We start from the raw sequence: 23,508 nt of genomic DNA on the forward strand, positions 1-23,508 counted from the left end.
CAGATTACTTCTTTGGTCCACCTGTGTCCCACCCCTTGGGCCTTCCAACCTACGTTCCATCACTGAAAGAACTATAAAAAGGGGAGACAACCGCATTTCCACGGATTCCACCTCTTGGGTCCTCTTCTTCCTCCGGGAGAAGTCTTTTCTGCTGTCCTTTAATAAACTTCTAATTTTCTACTCTGACCTTGCCTCCGCGTGCTTCTCTGGTGTTATTCTTCAACATCGGGGAAGCAAGGACTTGTCACCAGTCAACAGCGGTAACACTACCGCTTGAGCCACATCCCCAGCCCTTTTTATGTTGTTGTTGTTGTTGTTGTTGTTGTTTTTTAAAGAGACAGGAGAGAGAGAGAGAGAGAGAGAGAGAGAGAGAGAGAGAGAGAGAGAGAATTTTTAATATTTATTTTTTAGTTCTCGGCGGACACAACATCTTTGTTGGTATGTGGTGCTGAGGATCGAACCCGGGCTGCACACATGCCAGGTGAGCGCGCTACCGCTTGAGCCACATCCCCAGCCCTTTTTAATGTTTTATTTTGAGACAGGGTTTGATTAAGTTGCTTAGGCCACTAAGTTGCTGAGGCTGGATTTCAACTCCTTATCCTCCTGCCTCAACCTGGGATCACAGCTCCTTCTCCTTTTTCTTCTTTTTACAGAAAGAAGGGGCTGGGAGTCTAAGATCCAGATGCCAGCAGTTCCCCTGAGGTCTCTCTCTCTGGCCTGCAGATGGCCATCTTGCTGCTTCTTCACTTGGTCTTCCCTTTGTGCAGACATGCCCTGGTGTCTCTCCAGGTTGTTTTAAAACGATTGAATTAACTTTTAATTGACAAGCAATAATCATATATGTTTAGGGGGCACAATGTGATATTCTGATATTTGTATCCCAGGTTGTTTTTATTTTCTCCATGGGAAAAAAAAAAAGTTCTTAACTGAGACTGAGGATTGCTGTTTTCCAAGCACTGGATGTTTGAGGGGAAAGAAATAATGAATAAACCCAGCACTGTCCTGTAGCATCTTACTTGTTAGAAATACAGAATCTCGGGGCTGGGGTTGTGGCTCAAGTGGTAGTGCGGTCACCTAGCATGCATGCGGCCCGGGTTCGATCCTCAGCACCACATACCAACAAAGATGTTGTGTCTGCTGAAAACTAAAAATAAATAAATAAATAAATATTAAAAAAAAAAATACAGAATCTCAGGCCTGTCCCAGACCTACTGAATCAGAGTCTGCATTTTATTATTATTATTTTTTTTTTTTTTTAAAGAGAGAGTGAGAGAGAGGGGGACAGAGAGAGAGAGAATTTTAACATTTATTTATTTTTTCTTAGTTCTCGGCGGACACAACATCTTCGTTGGTATGTGGTGCTGAGGATCGAACCCGGGCCGCACGCATGCCAGGCGAGCGCGCTACCGCTTGAGCCACATCCCCAGCCCAGAGTCTGCATTTTAAAGAGATCCCAGGATTCATTTGTGCACTCAAGTGTGGTAAACCCTGATGTGGGAGAGTAGGGATTTACCAGTTTTTTGTTTTTTTGGTTTTTTTTTGGTACTGGGGATTGAACCCAGGGGCACTTAATAACTAAGCCACATCCCCAGCCCTTTTTATTTTTTATTTTGAGACAGAGTCTGGCTAAGTTGCTGAGGGTCTTGCTAAATTGTTGAGGCTGGCCTCCAACTTTTGATCCTTCTTCTTCAGTCTCCAGAGTCAATGGGATTTTAGGCATGGTCCACCATGCTGGCTAGGAGCCACTGTTGGAGAGAAGAAGTATAAATTGATTGCCAGGCAGCAGATGGTGAGACAACCAGCTAGATGTCAGATCTGCCTTTTTTTTTTTTTTTTTTGCAGTTTTGGGGATTGTACCTGGGGCCTCATGTGTGCTAGGCAAGAGCTCTCCTGTTGACCTACACTGCCAACCCAGACCTGACTTTGTTTCTCTGGTGTTGCCTTGAACCACTAATGGTCCCCTTAACTGGTAGTGAAATGGGAGTCCACTTTATGCTCACTGGTGTCTTATATTTTATTAAAATTGTTTTTTAGTTGTAGATGGACAGCATACCTTTATTTTATTTGTTTATTTTTATGTGGTGCTGAGGATGGAACCCAGTGTCTCACGTGTGCAAGGCAAATGCTCTGCCACTGAGCTCCAGCCCCAGCCCTGGTGTCTTATATTTTAAACTGGTGTGTTTTTTCCCTTCTCCTTCTTCTTCTCTCACTCTCTAACCATGGTGGGGGGGACAAAATCAACCTTCTTTCCCTCTGAGTTATCTGTTCTTTGGCTCACTGACCCCAGGAATGAAGAAGTCCAGACTTCTGGGCTAGCACCAGCCAGTCTGATAATTGCTGCCTCTCAAGGCAATGAATACATGATGACTCCTGGGCCCACCTGGAATTTAGCCTTTGTATCCCCTTTTAAAAGTCCACTGTTCAGTGTGGTGGTGCATCCCTGTAATCCTAGTGCCTTGGGAGGCTGAGGCAGGAGGATCATGACTTCAAAGCCAGCCTCAGTGAAAGTGAGGTGCTAAGCAACGCAGTGAGACTTCTGTCTCTAAATAAAATACAAAATAGGGCTGGGGATGTGGCTCAGTGGTTGAGTGTCCCTGAGTTCAATACCCAGTTCAATACCCACTTGCACCCCAAAAGTCCACTGTTCCCTGGTCATTTAGAATCCCAGCCTCTGGGACAAGAGTCCCCTGTGTATTCTCCTTTTTCTCAAAACCTATCTCCTTCTTGTTGTTAGGGGGACAAGAACTGACCTTTCTTTTTGGTATCAGTGGTGATAAAACAAAACCAACAAACAAAACTAACAAAACCCCCAGCCCCCTGATATGATAAGAAGGGAAAAAATATAGTTGCCATTCTTGCAAATGTTGTTTCTAACAAGAGTCTTGTCAGACAATCAAATTTAAGAGGTTGTTGCTTTAACCCATGAAAGTAACCTATAACTTAAAAAGCTTGTGATTCTGATTGCTTGTCTTTATTAATAATGTGTTGCCCTGGCAATATTATTTAAATTCACATCTCTGTTTTCTCAAAGGTATAAATACCTGTGGATTTTCTTAAGTCAGAGAGGAAGTATTGACTCATCCCTCCTCTCCCACTTGTGGGAGGTAAAATAAACCCAGAGGCTGCAACATTTTTCTTTTTTTGGCAGTGGGGGGTGGTGGTGGTGTAGTGGGGACTGAACTCAGGGGCACTGGACCACTGAGCCACATCACCGGTCCTATTTTGTATTTTATTAAGAGACAGGGTCTCATTGAGTTGCTTAAAGCCTCACTAAACTGTGGAGGCTGGCTTTGAACTCGCCTCCACTTCCCAAGCTGCTGGGATCACAGGCATGTGCCACCATGTCCAGCCTGCAAGATATCTTAATCAAAGAGTATGAGACTCTTGCCTTTCTTTCTCTTTCTTCCTTTTTTTTTTTTTTTGACGGTGGTGGGGGGGTTTGCTGGGGATTGAACTCTGGTATTGCATATGCTAGGCAAGCACTCTACTGACCCAGCCACATCCTCGGTCCCTCTTTTTTTCTTTTGAGGGAGGGTCTTGCTATGTTGCCTAGACTGGCCGACAGCTCTGGGCTCAAGCCATTCTCCTGCCTCAACCTTCCCAGTAGCTGGGACCACAGGTGTCTACTGCCTTGGTAGCTAGACAGTCTTATCTTGGTAAATATTTATGTGCATAGGCCAGCAGAGGTAGGGGCATGAGGAGCGTTAATCAGCCTTTCAGCACTGTGACAAAGGCCTGAGGAAATCAACTCAGAGGAGGGATGATTTATTTGGCTCATGGTTTCAGAGTTTTCAGTCTGTGGTTGGCTGGTCCCATTGCCTGGAGCCTGAGGTGAGGAAGAACATCATGGTGGAAGGGCATGGCAGAGGAGATCTGCCCAGCTGGGAGAGAGAGCGAGAGCGAGAGTGAGAAGCCCCCAAAGGCATGCCCTGAAGGACCCCATCTCTCCAACTAGGCCCTACCTCCTACACCTTCCACCCCTCCCCAGAGTTCACTTCCTGGTCCGCAGGGGCCAGGGTCTGCAGTGTGAAGTGTGCACCGCCCTGGGCTTGGCTGGGCAGGGGGACAAAAGCATGAGAAAGGGAAAGTGGAGACTGTAGGGGGTGGGAAGGAACATCATGTTTTCTGAGTGACATACAAAAGACCCAGCATAACTGTTCCCCTTTCACAGATGAGGAAACTGAGGCTTGGCCTAAAGAAATAATTTGCATAGGTTCACAAACTCTGGCTCCCCAACTCTAACTGTATCCCATATCATCTCCAATGAGGGGCCTGGGAAACAAGGGAGGAAGGGATGGGAAGTTCATGGGAGGTTTGAATGAGGAAGCTCACACTGCAGGAGAGGTCAAGATCCAGTTTGCACTTTTTTTTTTTTTTTTGCAGGGGGGTGGGTACTAGGGATCTAACCCAGGGGAGCTCTACCACGAACTATATCCTCAGCCCTTTTTAGTTTTTGTTTTGTGTCAGGGCTGAATTGCGCAGGCTGGCCTCAAATTTGCAATCCTCCTGCCTTGGCCTCCTGAGTCTCTGGGATTACACCACTTCGAGGCCCTATTCTATTTACCTCTGCACAAACTCACCCAGCTTGCTAGTAGAGTAGTCAGTGCTGAGAGAAAGCCTTTCTTTGGCTCTGCTTTCTGGCCTAGCCCTGCCATTCAGTCTGGTTCCAAGAAAGCACCCCCACCTCTGCTACCCAAGGATGGATCCTTCCTTAGCAGAGGTCTCTCCCCCATTAACCAGACAAGGCAGCGGCAGGGGACACGTGAAGACAAGGCCCATTCTCTCCAGGACGTAGGAGCTGGTCCAGCATACAAGATCCCTGCAGGATGAGTGCTTCCAGTGGACTGCTGAGGAGGAGTGGGCTGTGTGGGCCCTTCTCTCCCCTATCCATCCTTCTATAACTCTCCCTCCATTGTCCCACCCTTCCTTTCAGACCTCTCCACTGCCCTCTCTTTGGGGGTCTTCCATCGCCCCTGCACCCCACCTTCCTCCCTTCTCCACCTCCGGACTTCAGCTAAAACCTGATATTCCCTGAGGTGCCTGTGGGCATGTGTGGGGTGGGGGAGTCAGAGGGTGGGGGAATTGGAGGGTGGGTGAGGGGGCTGTCTTTTCTCTCTGAACTTTGAATGGAGCATAGGAATTTTCCAGATGGCAGGCAAAAATATCCCCAGCAAAGGAACTAAAGGCATGAAAACATGAAGAAGGGAGCTTGCAATGTGTTAAGTGGGGGAAAGGTCACTGAAGAGGTTGAATGTGAAAACTTTTGAAGGCTAAGTAGCTTGTACTGTTTTTGTTTTGTTTTGCAGTGCTGGGGATGGAACTCAGGACCTCATACGTGGAATTCAGGATCTCATGCATGTTAGACAAACACTCTATTAGGAAGCTCTACCCAGCCCCAAGAAACTTTTTTTTTTTTTTTTTTTTTTTTTTTTTTTTAGTTTCAGTGCTGGGGATTGAACCCAGGGCCTTGTGCATGAGAGGCAAGCACTCTACCAACCGAGCTACATCCCCAACCCACTCATTTTTTTTCCATCCCAAGTTATTGGCTACTTTATGCAAGGAATTGAAAACATGAGACCTGTGTTTTGGCAAATCACTTTGGCTGAGTATGGAGAATGGCTGGGAGAGGTGCCAATTATGGCCAGTGGGTCTGTTTTGGTACTAACTGTGAGCTAAGAATGGGTTTTGTACTTTAAAAGCTGAAAAATAAATCAAAAGAATATTATTTTGTGGCACATGAAAATTATGTGAAATTCATTGGAATTTTATTGGAACCCAGCTTTCATAGAACTTCTGCTGAACAGCTAGAAATTCAGAGAGGCACCTGCTCAACTTTACAACAGGAATGTCTTGTTCCTGTGTTTGTTTTGTTTTGTGATACTGGTGATTTAACCCAGGGGTGCTCTACAACTGTGGCTATTCCCCCAGTTCCATTGCTCCTGTATATTGTCGATGGCTGCTTTTGACTGGAATGGTATGAAGACTGCGTAAGTACTGACATAATAGCTTTGATTAGCTTTTGTCTCTTGACTTGCAGAGTCTAAAATGTTTGCTCTCTGGGCCTTAACAGAAAAAAAATTTGTAAACTCCACGTTAAAGGACTATTTAAGCGCCTCAGACAAGAGGCCTGCATTGGGATAGTGGCAGTGGGGTCGGAGAACACTGAACTTGGGAACTGTTCAGGAGTAGTCTGGACCCAGGGAGTGAAAAAAAAGGAGTCTAAACCGACTCCCAGATTTCTGGTTGGAGCAGCTGTGTGAATACTGTTGGTCAAGAATACCAAGAAGGAGATCAACAGGGGTGGGAGGAGGGTGGAGGAAAGACAGGGGCTGGGGGCTGGGGAGGGGAGTGTGAGAACCATATTCAGGCCTATTTTGTGAGATAGTCTGGTTCCTGGAATTCTGTCATTTGTCACCAAACATGCTAAAAACAAAGATGTCAAAAGCAAAAACCTCAAGCCCTTAAGAGCCTGAGGCTGGCAAGGGTGTTCAAAGGACATTTGGGGGCCTGACGTGGTGGTGTACACCTGTAATTGCAGTGTGGTGAGGGGGAAGGAAGAGAAGGGCTGGGGGAATAGCCACAGTTGTAGAGCACCCCTGGGTGAAATCACCAGTATCACAAAACAAAACAAACACAGGAACAAGATGTTCCTGCTCTGAAGTTGAGCAGGTACCTCTCTGAATTTCCAGCTGTTCAGCATGAGTTCTATGAGAGCTCAGCAAAATTCCCAAGAATGAAAGCACAGATTTCAAAGGCCCTGGGAGACTCTGGGAGAATGTGGAGCTGTGCAGATGATGCCAAGTGTCCCCTCCGCCAGTGCCTACTTGCTGAGGTTGGCATCTGCTGAGAAGGAGGGCCTGTTTTTGCATATGTATAGTAGGAGCCCAATGAGCCGATCCTTTTGGGGACCTGAGTTCCTGCCGAGGCAGGACACAGCCAAGACCACCAAGACCACCTACTCCATCATTTTCCTGTGAACTTATTGTCTGAACAGGCCCGCGCAGGTTCAAGGGCCAGGTTTCTTGAGAGGGCTATTTCCTTTATGACCAGCAGATGGCGCTAAAATGTTGCGGTGGAGTGGAGGTGGGGGCCGGGCGGGGCCTGCGGGAGAGGAGAGGCTCCTAAGGCTTTCCCCTTCTCCAGGCTTAGCACCAATATGGTGGCAGTGGCAGGAGAGGAGGTGGCCTGCACAAAGCCACTTCATTCTCTCTCTCCTTCTTGTTCAGGAACGAAAGGCCTTTGTTTTGGAGGCAAAGAAGGACTCCCTGAGGGTGGGAGCGGTTGCAGTTAGGGGCGAACTGTTGCAGAACGGCCACCCTCTCCCTTCTAGTGCATGTCATTTTCTCCTTTTTTGGCCGCTGGGTTTTCAGGAATCTTGTTTTGGAGGCCTGCAGGGCACAGACCCCATCTCCGGGAAAGCCTTCTCGGACCACACTTCCTCTCCCACCCAGGGGTGTTCCCTGGTATACTCCCTTAACAAGCAACATCAGGGCGCAAGTTTTTTTTTTCTCCTTGGGTTCGGGGGACGGAACTCTGGACTTTCCAAAGCCAGGCTGGAGGTGTAGGGAAAGTGCTCGGTCTGAAACTAGACTTGTTCTTTGACTTATACTGGTGGCAGCGTTGCCCTGTGGGACGTTGATCATAAAGCCACTGAGTCCTTTCCTTACAGTCTGTCTCATCCTCCTCCCTCTTCTGTGAGGGGCTCCTTCCCCATTTGGACACAGAGTAGGAGACATGCCTAAGTTTGTTTGATGGGGGATCCCGATACCAGCTTTGAACCCCACTCCCAATCTTAGGAGAGGCCAAGTTGGCTGACTACAAAGCTTCCATTTTTCCAATGCTGCTCAGCTTCCTCAGTGTGTCCTTCTCCTGAGACCTCAGTTCTGATACTGTCAACACTGGGCAGGACATTTATCCCCAAGGGGGTTCAGGGTCATGAGGGAACAGTTGCAAGAGAGGGGGTCCTCTCAGAGTCTTGAGCTGACAATCCAGGAAGCTGTGCTGGTGGGTAGGGGATGGCATTTGTGTCTGAGTCATTCCCATGGGGCTATTACTTCCTGCTGGCTCTTGGCTAGCCTGTCTTGTCCACTTTTTCTTCACTAGGCTGGCCTTGCCCGCAGTGTTGGAAGATTCCTTTCCAAAGGTATCTGGGAGTCCTGGCAGCTGTGTAGGGCATATCCCCACTTTTCCCTCTTCAAGGATTCAGCCCCACCCAGGACCTCATCCCTCTAAGGACAGTGTTTCTCAACTTTAGCCTGCCTCAGGATCACCTGGAGGGCTTGTTAAAAGAGATGGCTGGTTTCCATCCTCCGACTTCCATTTTAATTTAGTGTGACTCCAAGAATTTACCTAACAAGTTCTCAGGTTGTACTGATGATGCTAGTGTTGTTCCAAACTCTGTGCATGTCAAAGAAAAGTTTGGCTTTGTCTGGCTCCTTGGAATGTCAAGCCCTTGGAACATCCTGCCTTGTAAGAGTGTCTTTGCTCACCTGTATGCCTTGGTTCACACCAGATGATCTATGATAAAAAATTGATTTCTGGTGGAGGCCGTGAACCATACCATATCCATAGGTTAAACACCTCTGCAGAAGCTGAAGACTGAATAACTAAAGTCAGCCGTGCCTATATGAGCAACATGTAGTAAAAACACCAGCTGGGTATGGTGGCATTTACCTGCAATCCCAGCTACTCAAGAGGCTGAGGCAAGAAGATCTCAAGTTCAAGGCTAGCCTGGATAATTTAGTGAGACCCTATTTCAAAATAAAAAAAATAAATAAAAACAAAACAAAACAAACAAATAAAAAAACCCAGTGAGACCCTGGGTGAATTCCTATACTGAAACCAAACAACAAAAACCCAAAATCCTAGGCACCAAGGCTCTGGTGAGCTTTTCTGGTTGACAGTATGTCCTCTATGTTGTCACACATTATACCTGGGAGAATTAACCTCTGTCAGCATGGCTTTATTAGAAGAGGGCAACTGGAAGCTTGCACCTGGTGTCTCCTGGACACTGTACCCACTTCTGCTGCTAATTTTCTGTTCTTTCACTATAATAAACTGTAACTGTGGCTCCAGAAAGAAGCTTTGCTGAATTCTGTGTGTTCTTCCTTCTAGCAAATTATTAAATCTGTGATCTTGAAGACCCCCTCCCATTACTACCACACTTTGAGAACTACTGCTCCATTCTGTGGGAATGACCTCTATTGGGATTTGGAAGACTCCTCGCCAATGCAGTGCTTTATAATGTGGCCCTGCAGGTCATCTTGCTGGAGTGCTTTGGCTTAAGAGTACCCCAGGCTCCCATCTCCACAGTCTAGGGGTCAGGAGGCTGTGAATTGCCTGGAAGTTTGGGTGTTGCTTTGTGGGATAACCCTAGACAATCCTCCTGGGTCTCTGGGCCTTAGTCTCCCCATCTATACTTGAGGGTTTGAAGAAGTTCTGTTGTCCCTTGGTGTGATAAGACCCCAGAGCAGCCACACAAGGCGGAGAATGTGCAGGGATCTACACGGGGGAGTTTATTTTACCCAGCTGTCCCACTTTCAGAGGCCAGGTCTGCCTGTTGCAGCCCTACTCACCTGAGCCAGAGTCCCCCAGGGTGCTGAGGCCCACAGGCTGCCCCACCTGGAACCACCTGCAGGGAAGTGACCCACATTCCACAGTACGTGGGCCCTCCCTGCCCCATTCTGTCCTGGCCTGAGACCAGGGTCTTGAGCCAACACAGGGAGGAAGGCCCCTTAGTGCCCACTGGTTATGTGGCTTTATTCACAGACTCAGCACTTGCTGAGGATAGAAGGAAAGAACATTTGGGGGCAGGCTGAGCCTGAAGACAGGGGTGGCTAGGAGGCCATGCATGGATCAGTTTGGGGAGCTCACAGGAGAGAACCTGCTGGCTGGGCCAGGCCTGTGTGGGGCAGGGCTGGAGGCAGGCAGCATGCAGGAGGCCTGGCTAGATCTGAAGAGAGCAGATCCATCCAGGTGGTGGCTGTGAGCCAGGAGGGAGGGACTGAAGTTACTGGGGGGGGGGCAGGGGGAGGGAAGGATGGATAGAAGACACCCCTGTCCCCACCCCCAGAAAAATGACACAGTGAGACACTTAGGACATCTGGTCCCTGGTCCTGCTGATGCCTTGGGACTTGATGTGTGATTAACCAAATTGATTCCCTCTGGTTTCGTTGACTGGCTGATGCTTGGACATTTGCCTTGGAGGTGACCCACATAGGGATGCTCTGGGGACGTGTGTTGGGAGGCTGGACAATCCTGGAGAATGTGCCCAGGGCCCAACTGGGCGGGTCTTGTCTGGAGAGGGAGGAGATCTCCAGCCAGGAAGTCCCAGCTCCCTCTGAGCCCAGCTTTTCTCTCAGTGGTGGGTGTCAGTTCCCAGCTGTGGTCCCCAGGGGGAGCCATCTCTATTGGCTACAGCGGGGCCAAGGAAGATTGTGATGTTAAATTACAGGCTCGCCCTGCCGGCTCCTGACTTCCTGTCTTAATGCAAACAAGAAGTCCAAAGCCCGGATCCTCCTCCCAGGCCTTCTTCCTGGTGAAGAGCCCATTCCCACCCAGCAGGGAACAGAAAAACCAGTTCCCCGGGTTTCACTCCCTGCTTGGGAACAGCCAAGCTTGGAAAGCTGGCAGGGTCCCTCTGGGCTGTCCAGGAGGGTAACCCAGGGGCCTGGGAAGCCCGGTGGGGCCTGAGCAGAGCCCTGGGGCTGAGGACACAGCCCTTGCCTGCTTTCCGCCGGCTTCTCCTTGGGACTGGGGTGGAAGGATGCAAGAGAGGGGGCTATCAGCACTGGCGGGAGGGGGTGCGGTGCACAGAGCCAGGGCGCTTGGGGATCTTGCGCCAGCGTCGCTTGTCCCAGCGGCAGAGCAGCAGCAGGCGGAAGGTGTCCCGGAAAGCTTTGTTGCAGAGTGCGTAGCACATGGGGTTGATGGTGCTGTTGACGTAGCACAGCCAGTAGCCCAGCTCCCACAGGGTCTCGGGAACACAGTCCTTGCAGAAGGTGGACACCAGCACCATGATGTTGTACGGTGTCCAGGTGAGGATGAAGGCCAGCAGGATGGCACTCAGGGTCCGAGCCGCCTTCTTCTCCTTGACCAGTGAGAAGGTCTTCCTCTTGGCCAGCTGCTCCTTCCCGCGGGGCTTCTGGCCCTTGCCAGCTCGATCTCGCCCTTTCCGGGTGGGCCTCTTGACCGTATTCGGGGAGCTCTTTGGGGGCTGCTTGGTGGGGGCCTGGGCCTCAGGGTCCACCATGGGCATCTTGATCACCACTTCAGAGCCTGGTTCCTCACCCTCTGAAGATGTGAGGGACTCCATGGAGCCTTCGTCCTCTTCCTCTTCCTCCTTCCAGCTATAGGCCTGCAGCAGCCTGGGGGTCCGGCAACAGCGACAGCAGCGGCCCGGGGGAGTCTCTGGTGAGCCCTCAGCACCTGGCTGCGACCTCTCTGAGCTGCTGCTGCTGCCACCTCCTTTGCCTGGTGTTTCAGAGCCCTGCAGGGCCGCCAGCTCCCGAGCCCGGTTCTCCGTCTCCCGGTAAATGCGCCAGTACAGGGTGCACATGACTGTGACCGGGAGGTAGAAGGCGGCCATGGCAGTGCCGAAGGTGATGATGGGTTGGGACAGGAACTGGATGTAACACTGGCCGGCCAGCACTGTCCGCTCCCCTACCAGGTACTGCCAGAAGAGGATGGCCGGGGCCCAGAGGACGAAGGAGACCAGCCAGGCCAGGCCGATCATCAGAGCTGCCCGGCGGGGTGTGCGCTTGGCGCGGTAGCTCAGGGGCCGGGTCACAGAGAAGTAGCGGTCAAAGCTGATGAGAAGCAGATTCATGACCGAGGCATTGCTGGCCACATAGTCCAGGGCTAGCCAGAGGTCACAGGCCAGCGTGCCCAGGGCCCAGTGGCCCATGAGCAGGTACGTGGTATAGAGGTTCATGGAGAAGGTGCCAATGATGAGGTCGGCACAGGCGAGGCTCAGCAGGAAGTAGTTATTGACTGTCTTGAGCTCCGTGTTGACCTTGAAGGAGATGAGCACCAGCAGGTTGCCTGTCACGGTGGCCAGTGACAGGAGGCCCGTGGTGATCCCGATGAAGGCCAGTTGCCAGGGACCCTTCCCCGGGGCCAGAACAGTGATGTTGGGGCTGACGGCGGGTGGGGCTGAGGTGTTCATGGTGGCCAGGTAGGACGAGGGGGGCAGTCCCTTCCTCGGTCACACTAAGGGCTTCCTCAGAGGAGGGTCATCACCTGAAAACAGAGGACATGAGCTTCGGTTGGGCCCCGGGACTTCTCTGGTACCCAGAAGAGAAGGGTTAAAGGACAGGCGGTGTCCTGGCCAGAGAGCATCACCCACCCCACTTAGTGGAACCCACAGTCGGTCATTTATAGTGCCCTTTCCCAGCAACAATGAGATTTTCCAGCAGCATGAAGCGGCTTTGAAATCCAGAGAATTTGAGGCCTCACTCCAGCTACACCATTCAGACTCAGAGCTTCAATTTTCTCACTGGAAAATTGCTACTAATTCCTGTCTTGCTTAACTCATGTGGCAGGAGTTGGGAGACTCACTTTGTATACAGTCGTGCCAAATTTTCAAAGCATTTCACTCAACCTTATTAAAGCCTTCATTTACTGAGTGGTTGCTACATGCCAGACACAGCGCTAAGCGCTTAATCGAATTATCTGATTTAACCGTCGTGCATCTCTAGGAGGAAGGTCCTCATTATCCCCATCTCCCGGCCAGCCAGTGTTGGCCCTGAGCAACTGCAAGTCTTCACCATGGTGACAAGATGGTGAGTAGGATTAGAACCCAGTTCTCACTCTCACTGAGTATGTGAAGTTCCAGTGGGAGAGATGGATAAGGAGAGATGGATAAGGAGAGATGGAAAGAAAGGGGACATGAGAAGAGGAAAGAGAGGAAAGGACGTGTGTGTGTGGTGTGTATGTGTGTGTGTGTGTGTGTGGTGTGTGTGTGTGTGTGTGGTGTGTGTGCGCGCATGCCTTCATGTTTGCACATTTTTCTGTGTTGGCTGAAGAACAGGGAGTGTTGGGGGCTGGATGGGACCCTCTGTGAGCAGGGCATGTTGTGCTGGGCCCTCTGCTCCGTGGTATGAGGTCTGAAGCAGGAACAGAGACAAGGGCCTCAGCTACTAGCTCAGCGGGGGTCTGGCCCCAGATGGGACGTGGGAGGCCCCCCCACTGCTCCTAGCTCTGTTCCTGGGCCCCAGCTGAGTTGGGGGCAGCAAGGGGAACGGGAAGATCCCCCAAACTTTTCTGGGATCTGGAGTCTAGCCCAGGCACTAAGGCTGGGGAGTGAAGAAGGCTGGGATAGCAACCCCCTGAACAGGCAGGAGCCCCACAGTCAAGGCAAAGCCAGATTGAAGATGAGGGTCCAGCTCAGACATGGCCTTGCTGCTACGTGATTTGGTGGGTTCTTTCCTGTCCCGGGCCTCACATCCCTGCGTTCATTAAAGACATGGGGTCTCCTCAATCCATAGCTGTGGACTTCAGGAGTTGTATTGCTGGGAAAATTCCAAGGGAGAGATGTTGGGCCAGGGTCCACCAAACCTTGGTATTCCTTGGTCACCTGGTATGTGACAGAGAGACTAATGTGTTGGGTCTGTGATATATGGCCTTGGTACAATGTGCCTGATCCTGTGTGACCTGGACTGTGTGTGGTCATCTCTATGACTTGTGCTGATCTGTCAGCATGTGAGAGCACTCATAATGTGGGGAGAGACACTTGTGGCAGCATGCACAAGGACCATGGCCATTGGCACACACTTGTGTGTATGGGATAGTTTGCATGTGAAGCATCGCAGTAAAAGAACCTGGATTCTGGAGCCTGAGTGTTTGGATTTGAATCTAGGCTCTGCCACTTACTGAGTATGTGATTATTGCTAGTGACGTACCTTCTAGATGCCTCAGTTTCCTCAGCTGAAACATGGGAAATAATAGGTAATACCATTAGCTCACATCTCAAGGAATTGTTGGATTAATTGAGTTAGTAAATGTGAAGCGCTTAGAAGAGCCCCTGGCACACGGTAAGCGTTAGGTCCCCATTAGCTCTCTGAGGACCATTTCTGAAATTAAAAAATCTCGGATACTAGCCTGGATTGGTTGCACACCTCTGTAACTCCAGCTACTTGGGAGGCTGAGGCAGGAGGATCACAAGTTTGAGGGTAACCTAGGCAATTTAGAGTAGTGTTGTCTCAAAATAGAATAAAAATAAAAAGGCTGGGGATGTAACTTACTAGTGGAGCACTTGCCTAGCATGCCTGATTTGATTGCCAGCATCACAAAATAAACATGAAAACTCTGATACTACAGCAATAGCCAATAATAATAATAATACCAACAATAGTAATAAAAATAATAATAATACTCATTGCTGTTGTGTAGTACTCCATGAGAGCCAGTCTCTTAGCTCTTATGTTATCTCATTTAATCTTGACAGAAATCTATGGCCTAGACATTGCTCTCATGTCCATTTTACAGATGAGCAAGTTGAGGCTGAGAAAAGTGAGAGAATTTTCAAACCATCACCCAAGTAAGGTAGGAACCAGGATTTGAACCCAAGCAATTCCAGTGAATCTTCATTTGACAAGAGAGGCTTGGAGGCTATACTTTGGCAATCTGAATTAAAAACAAAACAAAACAAAAAAACCCCCCACAACTCATTAAAATAGGATTTAGCTTGATTACGGAATTTTGTGGCACTCTTTCTTCAACTAATTCAGGCACTGGGCTAGAGGCTGGGATCAGGCTAGGGCTCTCCTGGTGGGGATGCTGGTAGACACTGCCCTTGAGAATTTGCCCTGCACAACTCTTGACCCTTTGATTTTCTGAACTCAGGGCTATTTAGTGTCTGCTGCACAAAATGAGCAACTGATCAGGTCCTGGAGAAAGGGGGTAGAGGGCATCATCTAGCCCAAACCCTCCTGGCTTCTAAACTGAATGTGGACCCCGATGCCACATCCTCCAGGTGCCTTGGAGCAGCAACTTTGGGCCCCAAACAAAAACCTGCAAAGGCTGAGCCAGACCAGAGGAGCTCACTGTCCCGCGAGGTGGTGTGGTCCTGCCACAGGGGCCTTTGCCTGAGCATGGGGCAGCCTTGAAAGCTTGACTGCTTTTTTTCTTTTCTTTTTTTTTTTAAAAGCTTGGTTTCTTACACAACCACAGGTCTAGGCCTGGGGCAAGGTGAGTCAGGCACTCACTTCAGGTACAAAATTTAAGGGGTGTCCTGATCTCAATAATAAAGAAATCAAGGGCTGGGGATGTGGCTCAAGCGGTAGCGCGCTCGCCTGGCATGCGTGCGACCCGGGTTCGATCCTCAGCACCACATACCAACAAAGATGTTGTGTCCGCTGAGAACTAAAATAAATAAATAAATAAATAAATATTAAAAAAAAAAGAAATCAATATTGTAATGCAATATTAAAAAACAGAAAAGAAAAAGAAATCAGCTGGGTGTGGTGACACAGTCGCTGGAATCCCAGCAACTTGGGAGCTTAAGGCAGGAGGATCACAAATTCAAGGGCAGCCTCAGCATATTAGTGAGACCCTCAGCAATTTAGTGAGACTTTGTCTCAAAATAAAAATAGAAGCCAGGCATGATGGCACATGCCTGTAATCCCAGCAGTTTGGGAGGCTGAGGCAGGAGGATCGTGCATTCAAAGCCAGCCTCAGCAAAAGCAAGGTGCTAAGCAACTCAGTGAGACCCTGTCTCTAAATAAAATAAAAAATAGGGGGGTTGGGATGTGGCTCAGTGGACCCTGAGTTCAATCCCTAGTACCAAAAAAGAAAAAAAAAAAAAGAAAGGAACACGTCAGTAGTAAAGTATCCCTCGGTTCAGCTCCCAGTTCTAAGAAAATTTAAAATAAAGAAAGAAATCAATGCAAGAATTCATGATGAACAAATTGTTGATGGTTGATCAAAAAAAAAGATCCAGCCCCACACTTGTGTATTCCTGTTTCACTCATCTCACCCTAGTCCTGGCCCTGTTTCTGGTGGAACTTTATTTTCCAAAACAGATGACTAGCCTGTGGGCTGTAGTTTGTCATTTGATTTTTATTTTTTGATACAAGGATCGAACCCATGGACACTTTATCATGGAGCTACATTCCCAGTCCTTTTTTAGTTTTTATTTTGGGATAGGGTCTCCCTAATTTTCTGAAGGTCTTACTAAATTGCTGAGGCTGGCCTCAAATTTGCAATCCTTCTCTCTCAGTCTGGGATTACAGGTGTGCGAAACTATGCCTGGCTTGTTATTTGTTTTTGTTTTTGGTTCCGGGGATTGAACCCAGGGGTGCTGAACCACTGAGCCAAATCCCAAGCCCTTTCTACTTTTTATTTGAGACAGAGTCTCATTAGTTTCTTAGGGCACTGCTAAATTGCTGAGGCTGTCAGCTTGTTATTTGATTAAAAAAAAGTTACATTACAATATTATTTATCTGGGCTAGTGACGGTTTTTTTTGGGTGGCACCCTCTTTTTTAATTTTAATTTTTATTATTTTTGGTGGTGCTGGGGGTGGGAGCTGGGCCTCACTCATGCTAAGCATGTGTGTACTGAGCTGCAGCCCTGACCCTGTGACCACCTCTTAAATTCTCCTCGGTGAGTGCTAGATGGCTCACTCTAGTTTTGGCACTGTGGCCAACAGCCCTGGGATTGAAGCTCAGTGTTGTCCCCTCCTAGCTATGACAATCAGCAATCACTTCACCTTTCGTTCTTCCGATGCCCCCCCCACCCCCAGCTCATGAGGCTCTGGTCCTGGGAAGACAATTCAAAGCCTTAGCCGTTCTTCTTGTCTGCCTCTCCTGATCGACTTCTCCTTGTGCTCCTTCCCTTCAGACCCCAGCCCCAGCCCCTCTCTGGTTCCTTGTTTGCTCATTGTTCGTTGAAGGAGATGGATCAGCCCGGCTTCTGGGAGATTTTGTGGGGTGCTGAAATCAACCAGGGCTCACTTAGGTTCCCTCCCCTGGGGCTGGAGTGACATCACCTTAGGGTGGGAACACAGTGGCTTCTGCCATCACAAGCTCTTGTTGGAGGCTGGCTGTGACTAGGGTGAATTAAACAAATGCTTTCAGAACAGGGGCACCTGCGAGAAGTTGGCTGAGTGGTCCTTGGAGGTAAAGAGGCTGGCAGTCCTTCACCCTGATGGCTGGAAACGCCTTCCAACTCTCCCGTTTTAATGGTCATCACCATGACCAATATCTCCCGCATGCCAGTCACTTACTCCACAGGATACCTTCAGGGACATCCCAACCACGGCTTCTTTTCTCTATAGTATAGAAGAGGACTAAGAGGTCTAAGTGGCTTTCTGCTGGTCCCACAGGGAATGGTGTTGGTGGGATTTTGACCTTGACTTGTGGCCTCCAAGGCCTGTGTTGTTTATAGTTGACCAACTACTATGAACTTGGTGGGAAACTGTAGCTGGATTCTTAAACCCTCTGGACCTTCCTCTGCAATGCAGCTCAAGAACAGACCCTCAGTGACTCTGTCTCTCCTCCACAATCTGAGCAGGGGTCCTCACGCCCCACATCCTCTTTTGGATAATGAGGGTTCAAGAGAAGATTCTGGGGCAGGGGGGTATTCTAGTTTCTCCTGTGTGACCTTGGGCAAGTCACCTTGATTCTTTTTTGTTTGCAGCACTGGGATTGAACCCAGTGCCTTGCGCACGTTAGGCAAGCGCTCTGACATTGAACTACATCCCAAGCCTTTTGTTTTTATTTTGAGACATGGTCCCACCAAGTTGCCCAGACTGGCCTCAAACTTTCAGTCCTTTTGCCTTAACTTCCCAAGTAGCTGGGGGCTACAGGTGTGTACTGGTGTTCCTGGGTCTCCTTAATTCTATTATTTTTTTTGACCACTAAGAGAATTTTGTTTATTGTCACCTGAAATTTTCCATTTTTTAAAATAGAAGTTTTATTGGTGCATAATAATTATATATAATAGTGGGATTTATTGTGACATATTTGTACAGACATATAACATATCCATTTCATTTTCCAGTGCCTCCCCTTGCCTTCTTCCCCTTTGACCTCACCCCCTTTCTCTACCCTCCTGGTTTCCCTTCTCTATTCATGAAATCACTGTTTTTCTTTTCTTCTCTCTAGTTTCCATGTATGAGAGAAAAATATGACCCTGATTTCTGAGTCTGGCATATTTTTCCTAACCTGATGTTCCCCAGTTCCATCCATTTTCCTGCAAATGATATAATTTCAGTCTTCCTTATGGCTGAATAAAACTCTGTTGTGTATATATACCACATTTTCTTTATCCATTCATCTATTGATGGACACCTAGGCTGCTTCCATAATTTGGCTCTCACGAGTTATGCTTCTATAATGTGAGCATGCATGTATCTCCAATGTAATTTTTTTGTATAATATGAAGAGTGGTATAGTTGGGTTATATGGTGGTTCCATTCCTACTCTTTTTATATCTTTTATTTTATTTTTTTTAAATCTATTTTTTAGTTTAGTTGGACACAATATCTTTATTTTGTTTTTATGTGGTGCTGAGGATTGAACCTAGGGCCTTGCACATGCTAGGCAAGCGTCTACCGCTGAGTCACATCCCCAGCCCCAATATCTTTTATTCTTAATTGGGGATAATCTCCTGCCTGTTTGAGGCTACTGGGGATCAGCAAGATGGTGATTGGGTCTGATTCTCCTGGAAAGATCAGCCCTGGGCTGACAGACTGCTGGGGTTCTGCTGCCTCTAGAATTTCTACAGAGGAGGGGCTTAGGGTCAGCTATCTGATTGAAAGGGGAATGGCAGAGCATGATTTGTGAAAGTATTTCTGGGGGTGTCTGTGGGGGGAGCTGGTCGACCAGGATTGCAGTAGGCGGGGGACACTCCCCAAGGCAGTCCCTGACACAGACTCTGCCTGACCTTAAGCTTGGTCTTGCTGCATGACCTTGGGCAAGTCACCGTCCTGACCTGGGTGCCCTTCTGTGGGTTGGGTTAACCCCAGCATCAGTGTGTGTGAGAGTGTGGGCATTGCTGAGTGAGACGAGGGGATGGCGGGGGCGGTCCATAGCTTTGTGAGGCTGGGCTGGGACCCATTCGTGGAGAGTGTCATGTTGGGGGTACAGGGAAGTGGTCAGGAAGCAGGGAGGTGATTTTCTTCCAGGACTGTGGCGTCCTGATGAAGGATGTTGGGAGCCTTTAATGAGATTACTAATATCATCATAACAACTCATATTTACTGACTGCTTGAATGTAGCAGACATGGCTCTATGCATTACATGCATGATTTAATTTACTTCTTAAGACTCCTTGTGAAATAGGTTCTATTATCCCCATTTTGCAAAAAGAGCAACTGAGATTTTAAGACCTTATGGAGCTTACAGCTCATCAGCAAGGCGACCAAGGTCTGGACCTAGGTAGTCTGTCTCTGCGACCAATCTTTTGGACCCCGGCTCGAAACTACTGTTGAGGGGATGGGGCTGTTTATCAGCCTCCTTGTGCATCTCAACTAGCTTGGCCAAGCCCTAGCCAACAGTGAGAGATTGGTCCTCCCTTTAGGACATGACCTGTCTGCAACAGTCTACTGTTTATCTGTGTGATGTTATGATGACAGCGCTCGGCAGAGGGGGAGGTCTAGTCAGAGCTCCCTCTCTGAGGGAGAGGCAAGATGGGGACTCTATCTACTTCATTCACTGTTTTATCTCAGGGCTTGGCACATAGTAGTTGCTCAATAAATATCTGTGGGATCAATATACAAGTGTGTACATGTGGTCTTCCTCCTTATTGACATTAGGCCCTGGAGCATGAGAATGACCTGTGGGGGTCAAGACCAGCTCTGCTCCCATAACTCCTCATCCGGTAGTCCTCTTCTCCCTTGGTCAGGGCCCTTCCTGGCTTGAGAGCACAGAAGAAAAATAGCCAAGAGCATCCTCATCTGTAAAATGGACCAAGGAAACCCTCTTCACCTGGCTAAAGGGAAGCTAAGTGAGGTAACAGGACAGGTATGGATGTGGTCTGCCACCTGTCATTGTGTCATTGTGTGTGTGTGTGTGTATGAATGTATGAGTCAGCCTGGTCTCAAACAGTTAAGGGATGAGGTCAGAGCCTCTAGCACAAGGCAGGCCAGACTGTTGACTGCCAGTGCCCTGGACCAATCCCCAGGGGCTGGGGATCTGGCTGGTGAGAGGAAGCAGGAGGGGAGAGTCACTGAGGGAGGCAGGAGAGAGATCTGGGGAGAGAGATTCCTGCACAGTAGGCTTTCCTAAGCCTCACCACTGGTCCAGAGTGTAGAGGGGAGACAGGATGAAGGCATGTGGGGAAGATTTAGGAAGGAGTGGAGCCATCTTGTCATTCTGGGCCTGGAAGCCAGCAGAAGACCCTGGCTGGGGCAAAGGGACAATATTGAGAGGAGGTGTGTGTGGGGCCTGGGATCTGGGACCTCATGTATGCAGTGATGGAGATGCTTCTTTTGGTCAGATTCCCTGATGGGTCCCCTCTGCTGGCCTTAATGCAAAAGCCAGCCCCTTCCCAGGTGGCTCTCTCCCCCTGGGTTGACTTTTCTCTGAAGGTGGCTCTTGACCCATTAAAGAGGCACAAACCTTTCACCCCTGATACCTGGCCTTGGGAATGAGGGCATGAACAAGAAGAATTAATTGTATTTTCAGGCTAAAGTCACCACTTAGAGTGGCAGCTAGCCCCGGGGAGGGCGGCAGCCATGAGTTAAATGCTTCATAAGTACACTACTGAGCTGGAAGAAGAGAGTCTAGAACCACTGCCAAATTTGCGCACCCATGATGGACCTTAACCAGTCGCCCCTCTTTAGCCAGACTGTGTCAGAGTCTGGCCGTCAGCAGACTGCTAAGCATCAGAGGTGCTGCCCTGCCCTCCTCCCCGCATGCCCCCAGCTCCTCGCTCCTGGTGCTCCCCTCCCTTTTTCCTTTCTTCTCTCTCCCTCCCTCCCCCATCCTTTGAGGCATCACCATGGTACCACAGCAGAGCAGAAACCCAGCGAGATTCACCCACCTCTCCCGCCTGCCTGCCTGGAGCCCAAGCTCTTGCCTCACGAAGCTTGCTGCGCCCCCTGCTTCGCCATCCCAGCATCTCGCTCACGGAGGTGGCAGGGCAGTGTTGTGCTGAGGGTAAGGAGAATGGGGTTCTAAGTACAACTGGACCCATAAATCTCCCTTCTGCAGCCATGAACCTGTCCATTCCCCTCTCTCAGCCTCAGTCTCTCCAAGAGTCCAATGGGAAGGTTCCTTTCTAGATCCAATGTGACTTCTACCTGGCCGCTTCTTGACAATTTGTATTCCCTTTGCATGTCAGGACCCAGTTCTCAAATCTCCAACCACCAACCCAGCAGCCCATTGCTCCATCTCCTCCTCTTTCATATCTCAGCAGCAATCACCGATCACCGCTAGCCTTGTGGCTGAGGTCGGAGGTCAGAGAACTCTCATCGGACAGCTCAGTGAGCAGCTGATTACCTAGGGACAGGAGACTGTCAGGCTGCTGGAGACTGCCTGGCTCCTTCCGGGCAGTTGAGCAGGGGGCCCTGGGTCAGTCTGGGTGGAGCTGCAGGTGTGTTCTGTGGAGGTGAGGTGAACCCCTTGCCGTTGGCTTTGAAAACCCCTAAGCTGCACAGGTTTGAATGACCTAATGGGAACTGACCACCACCTCCCCAGCTGTCTGCCTAGGAACTAGCAACTCTGCAAGGATCAGAGCTCCTGGCCCTGGTTCCTCCCCACATTATGGAATCTGAGGCACCTGACACAGGTGCCCATCGGTATCCATATATTGCCTGGACGTAGGGCTATTTTGCTCTCCCTCGTAGGAGCCCAAAATACTGAAAATATAGGGAGGGCCCTCCGGGCCCCTGCACCTGTCAGGGCCACATTCACTGACTGGAGTGGCTATCCATGTGCCCATTTGTCCCAGAACAGACCTGGGGCTTCCTGCCTGATCTCCTGCTTGGCTTCTGGCCCAACACCCACCTTAATATCCAGTTTGTCCATTTAGCCAGCAGCCTGGTTCAGTACATCCTGGGGGGGCTGAAGGTGGACAGGAGCGGTTGGATTCAGGGTGCCCTGAGGGAGGAGAGAAGGAGGTTCTGGGACCGGAGCCCCAATTAAGGGGTGGTAGCCTTCCACAGGATACTGGTGACAGGGGCTGCCTCCCGGCCCCCTGCCCTTCCCACTCTAACCTTAGGGTGCTGGGGGGCTCTGCTTGCTACCTAGCAGCCTAATCCTCTCTGGGCTCCAGGTAGTTAGTTTCCCAAGGGGGTCTCCATCTCCTCCGCCAGTTGAAGCCCAGAAAAACATCAGGTGCATCCACTGAGAACCAGGGGACAGAGTGTTTGGAGCAGCCAATGTCCAATGCTACAGTGCTCCCTTGGCCTCTAGACCCCTCCTTGGACACCTCCTCTCCAGGATCCACCCCCATTTCTGTCTCATCCTGGCCCCTGCCCTACCACCGAGGACGCTGCTTCTTCTGCCTCCACCTCAGCAGAGCCCCTCCCAAATGCACTCACCATGGGGTCGGAGAGGGGTCTGTAGGGTCCTCAGCCCCACTGCTTCTCCGGGGCCGGCAGCGTCTCCTGGGACCCAAACACCTGGCTCCCGGGGGGAGCTTCGCCCTGTGCTGGCAGCGGGAGAGGCACAGCCAGTGATTGGCATGTCCCACCCCCTGGCTCGCCAGCCTGGGGGGGAGGGAGGAAGGGAAAGAGAGGGAGGGAGGAAAGGGAGGAAAGGAAGGGAGGGGGAGCTGGAGGGAAGCCTCAGGCAGCATCTGGGGTTGGACTAGGTCCTGGAACATTGCCCCCTCCTCCACCAGGGCACCCACTTTGGGCCCTGAGAGGGAGGAGGCAGGACATGAGGAAGGCAAGCCCAGCAAGGCTAAAAGTCCAGGACGGGAGAGAAGGCGGATACAGGGAGACAAACACCCACACCCACTGCACACAGACTCGGCGGCACACACACACCCTCACAAAGGCACACTCTGTTTCCCCAGGCTCCTTCCCCCACCCGCCTTCGAGCCCCCAAACCGGTGCACCATGCCCCAACACACATGCCCTGGTATTCACATGCCTGCTTCCCTCGCACACATGCCCTCCCCCCTGCACATGCCCACGCGCCCACCCACCCACCCAGGCACACACCCTGCTCTTCCTCCCTGCTGGGAGGGAGCTAGATTCCTTCTGTTTGGAAATGACACATTGGGCCTCACGTGAGAGGCTCCAAGTTGGAACCAACCCAGAGGGCTGGCGCACCCGCCCCAGGGCTGAGCGGACGTGCCGGCGTGCTGGGCTGGTGCTCTAGCATCTGCCCATGCCAGCATAGTCCCGGTGTGAGGCTCTAGGGGTGTCTTTTCTGTGGGGATCAGTGGGAGGCTGTGTGCTTGCCCCAGGTGCTGTGGAATGGCCGGCATGTGTGTGTCCCTACATACTCATGTCACCATGCAGCCTGTGTAAATGCAGGTGTGACCCTGTTGATGTGGAGGAAGTGTGCATGTGCATGTGTCTGTATCAGGAGTGTGTCTGAGTGTTGCCCAAC

General features: G+C 50.1%; 1 protein-coding gene and 1 long non-coding RNA gene across 2 annotated transcripts; one reads left to right on the forward strand and one right to left on the reverse strand.

Moving 5' to 3' along the window:
- The first annotated feature begins 4,862 nt into the window (after window positions 1-4,862).
- On the forward strand, window positions 4,863-5,725 carry LOC308642350. Its single transcript, XR_014020545.1, has 2 exons — window positions 4,863-5,036; window positions 5,307-5,725. It is a non-coding gene; the product is annotated as an uncharacterized lncRNA (long non-coding RNA).
- Window positions 5,726-10,153: 4,428 nt separating this feature from the next.
- CHRM1 (cholinergic receptor muscarinic 1) lies at window positions 10,154-22,947 on the reverse strand. Its single transcript, XM_081281656.1, has 4 exons — window positions 22,488-22,947; window positions 21,952-22,044; window positions 20,987-21,096; window positions 10,154-12,240 (listed from the first exon to the last, which is right to left on the reverse strand). Exon 4 carries the CDS (start codon window positions 12,164-12,166, stop codon window positions 10,784-10,786), a length of 1,383 nt encoding a protein of 460 aa, XP_081137782.1. The 5' UTR covers window positions 12,167-12,240; window positions 20,987-21,096; window positions 21,952-22,044; window positions 22,488-22,947; the 3' UTR covers window positions 10,154-10,783.
- Between the last annotated feature and the right edge of the window lie 561 nt (window positions 22,948-23,508).

This window comes from Spermophilus citellus (genome assembly GCF_964194105.1).
Source record: "Spermophilus citellus genome assembly, chromosome: 2".
In the NCBI taxonomy this organism is placed as follows: Eukaryota; Metazoa; Chordata; class Mammalia; order Rodentia; family Sciuridae; genus Spermophilus; species Spermophilus citellus.

Coding starts and splice junctions, on each gene's coding strand:
- CHRM1 (XM_081281656.1), bottom strand. CDS start 12,166: ATGAACACCTCAGCCCCACCCGCCGTCAGCCCCAACATCACTGTTCTG.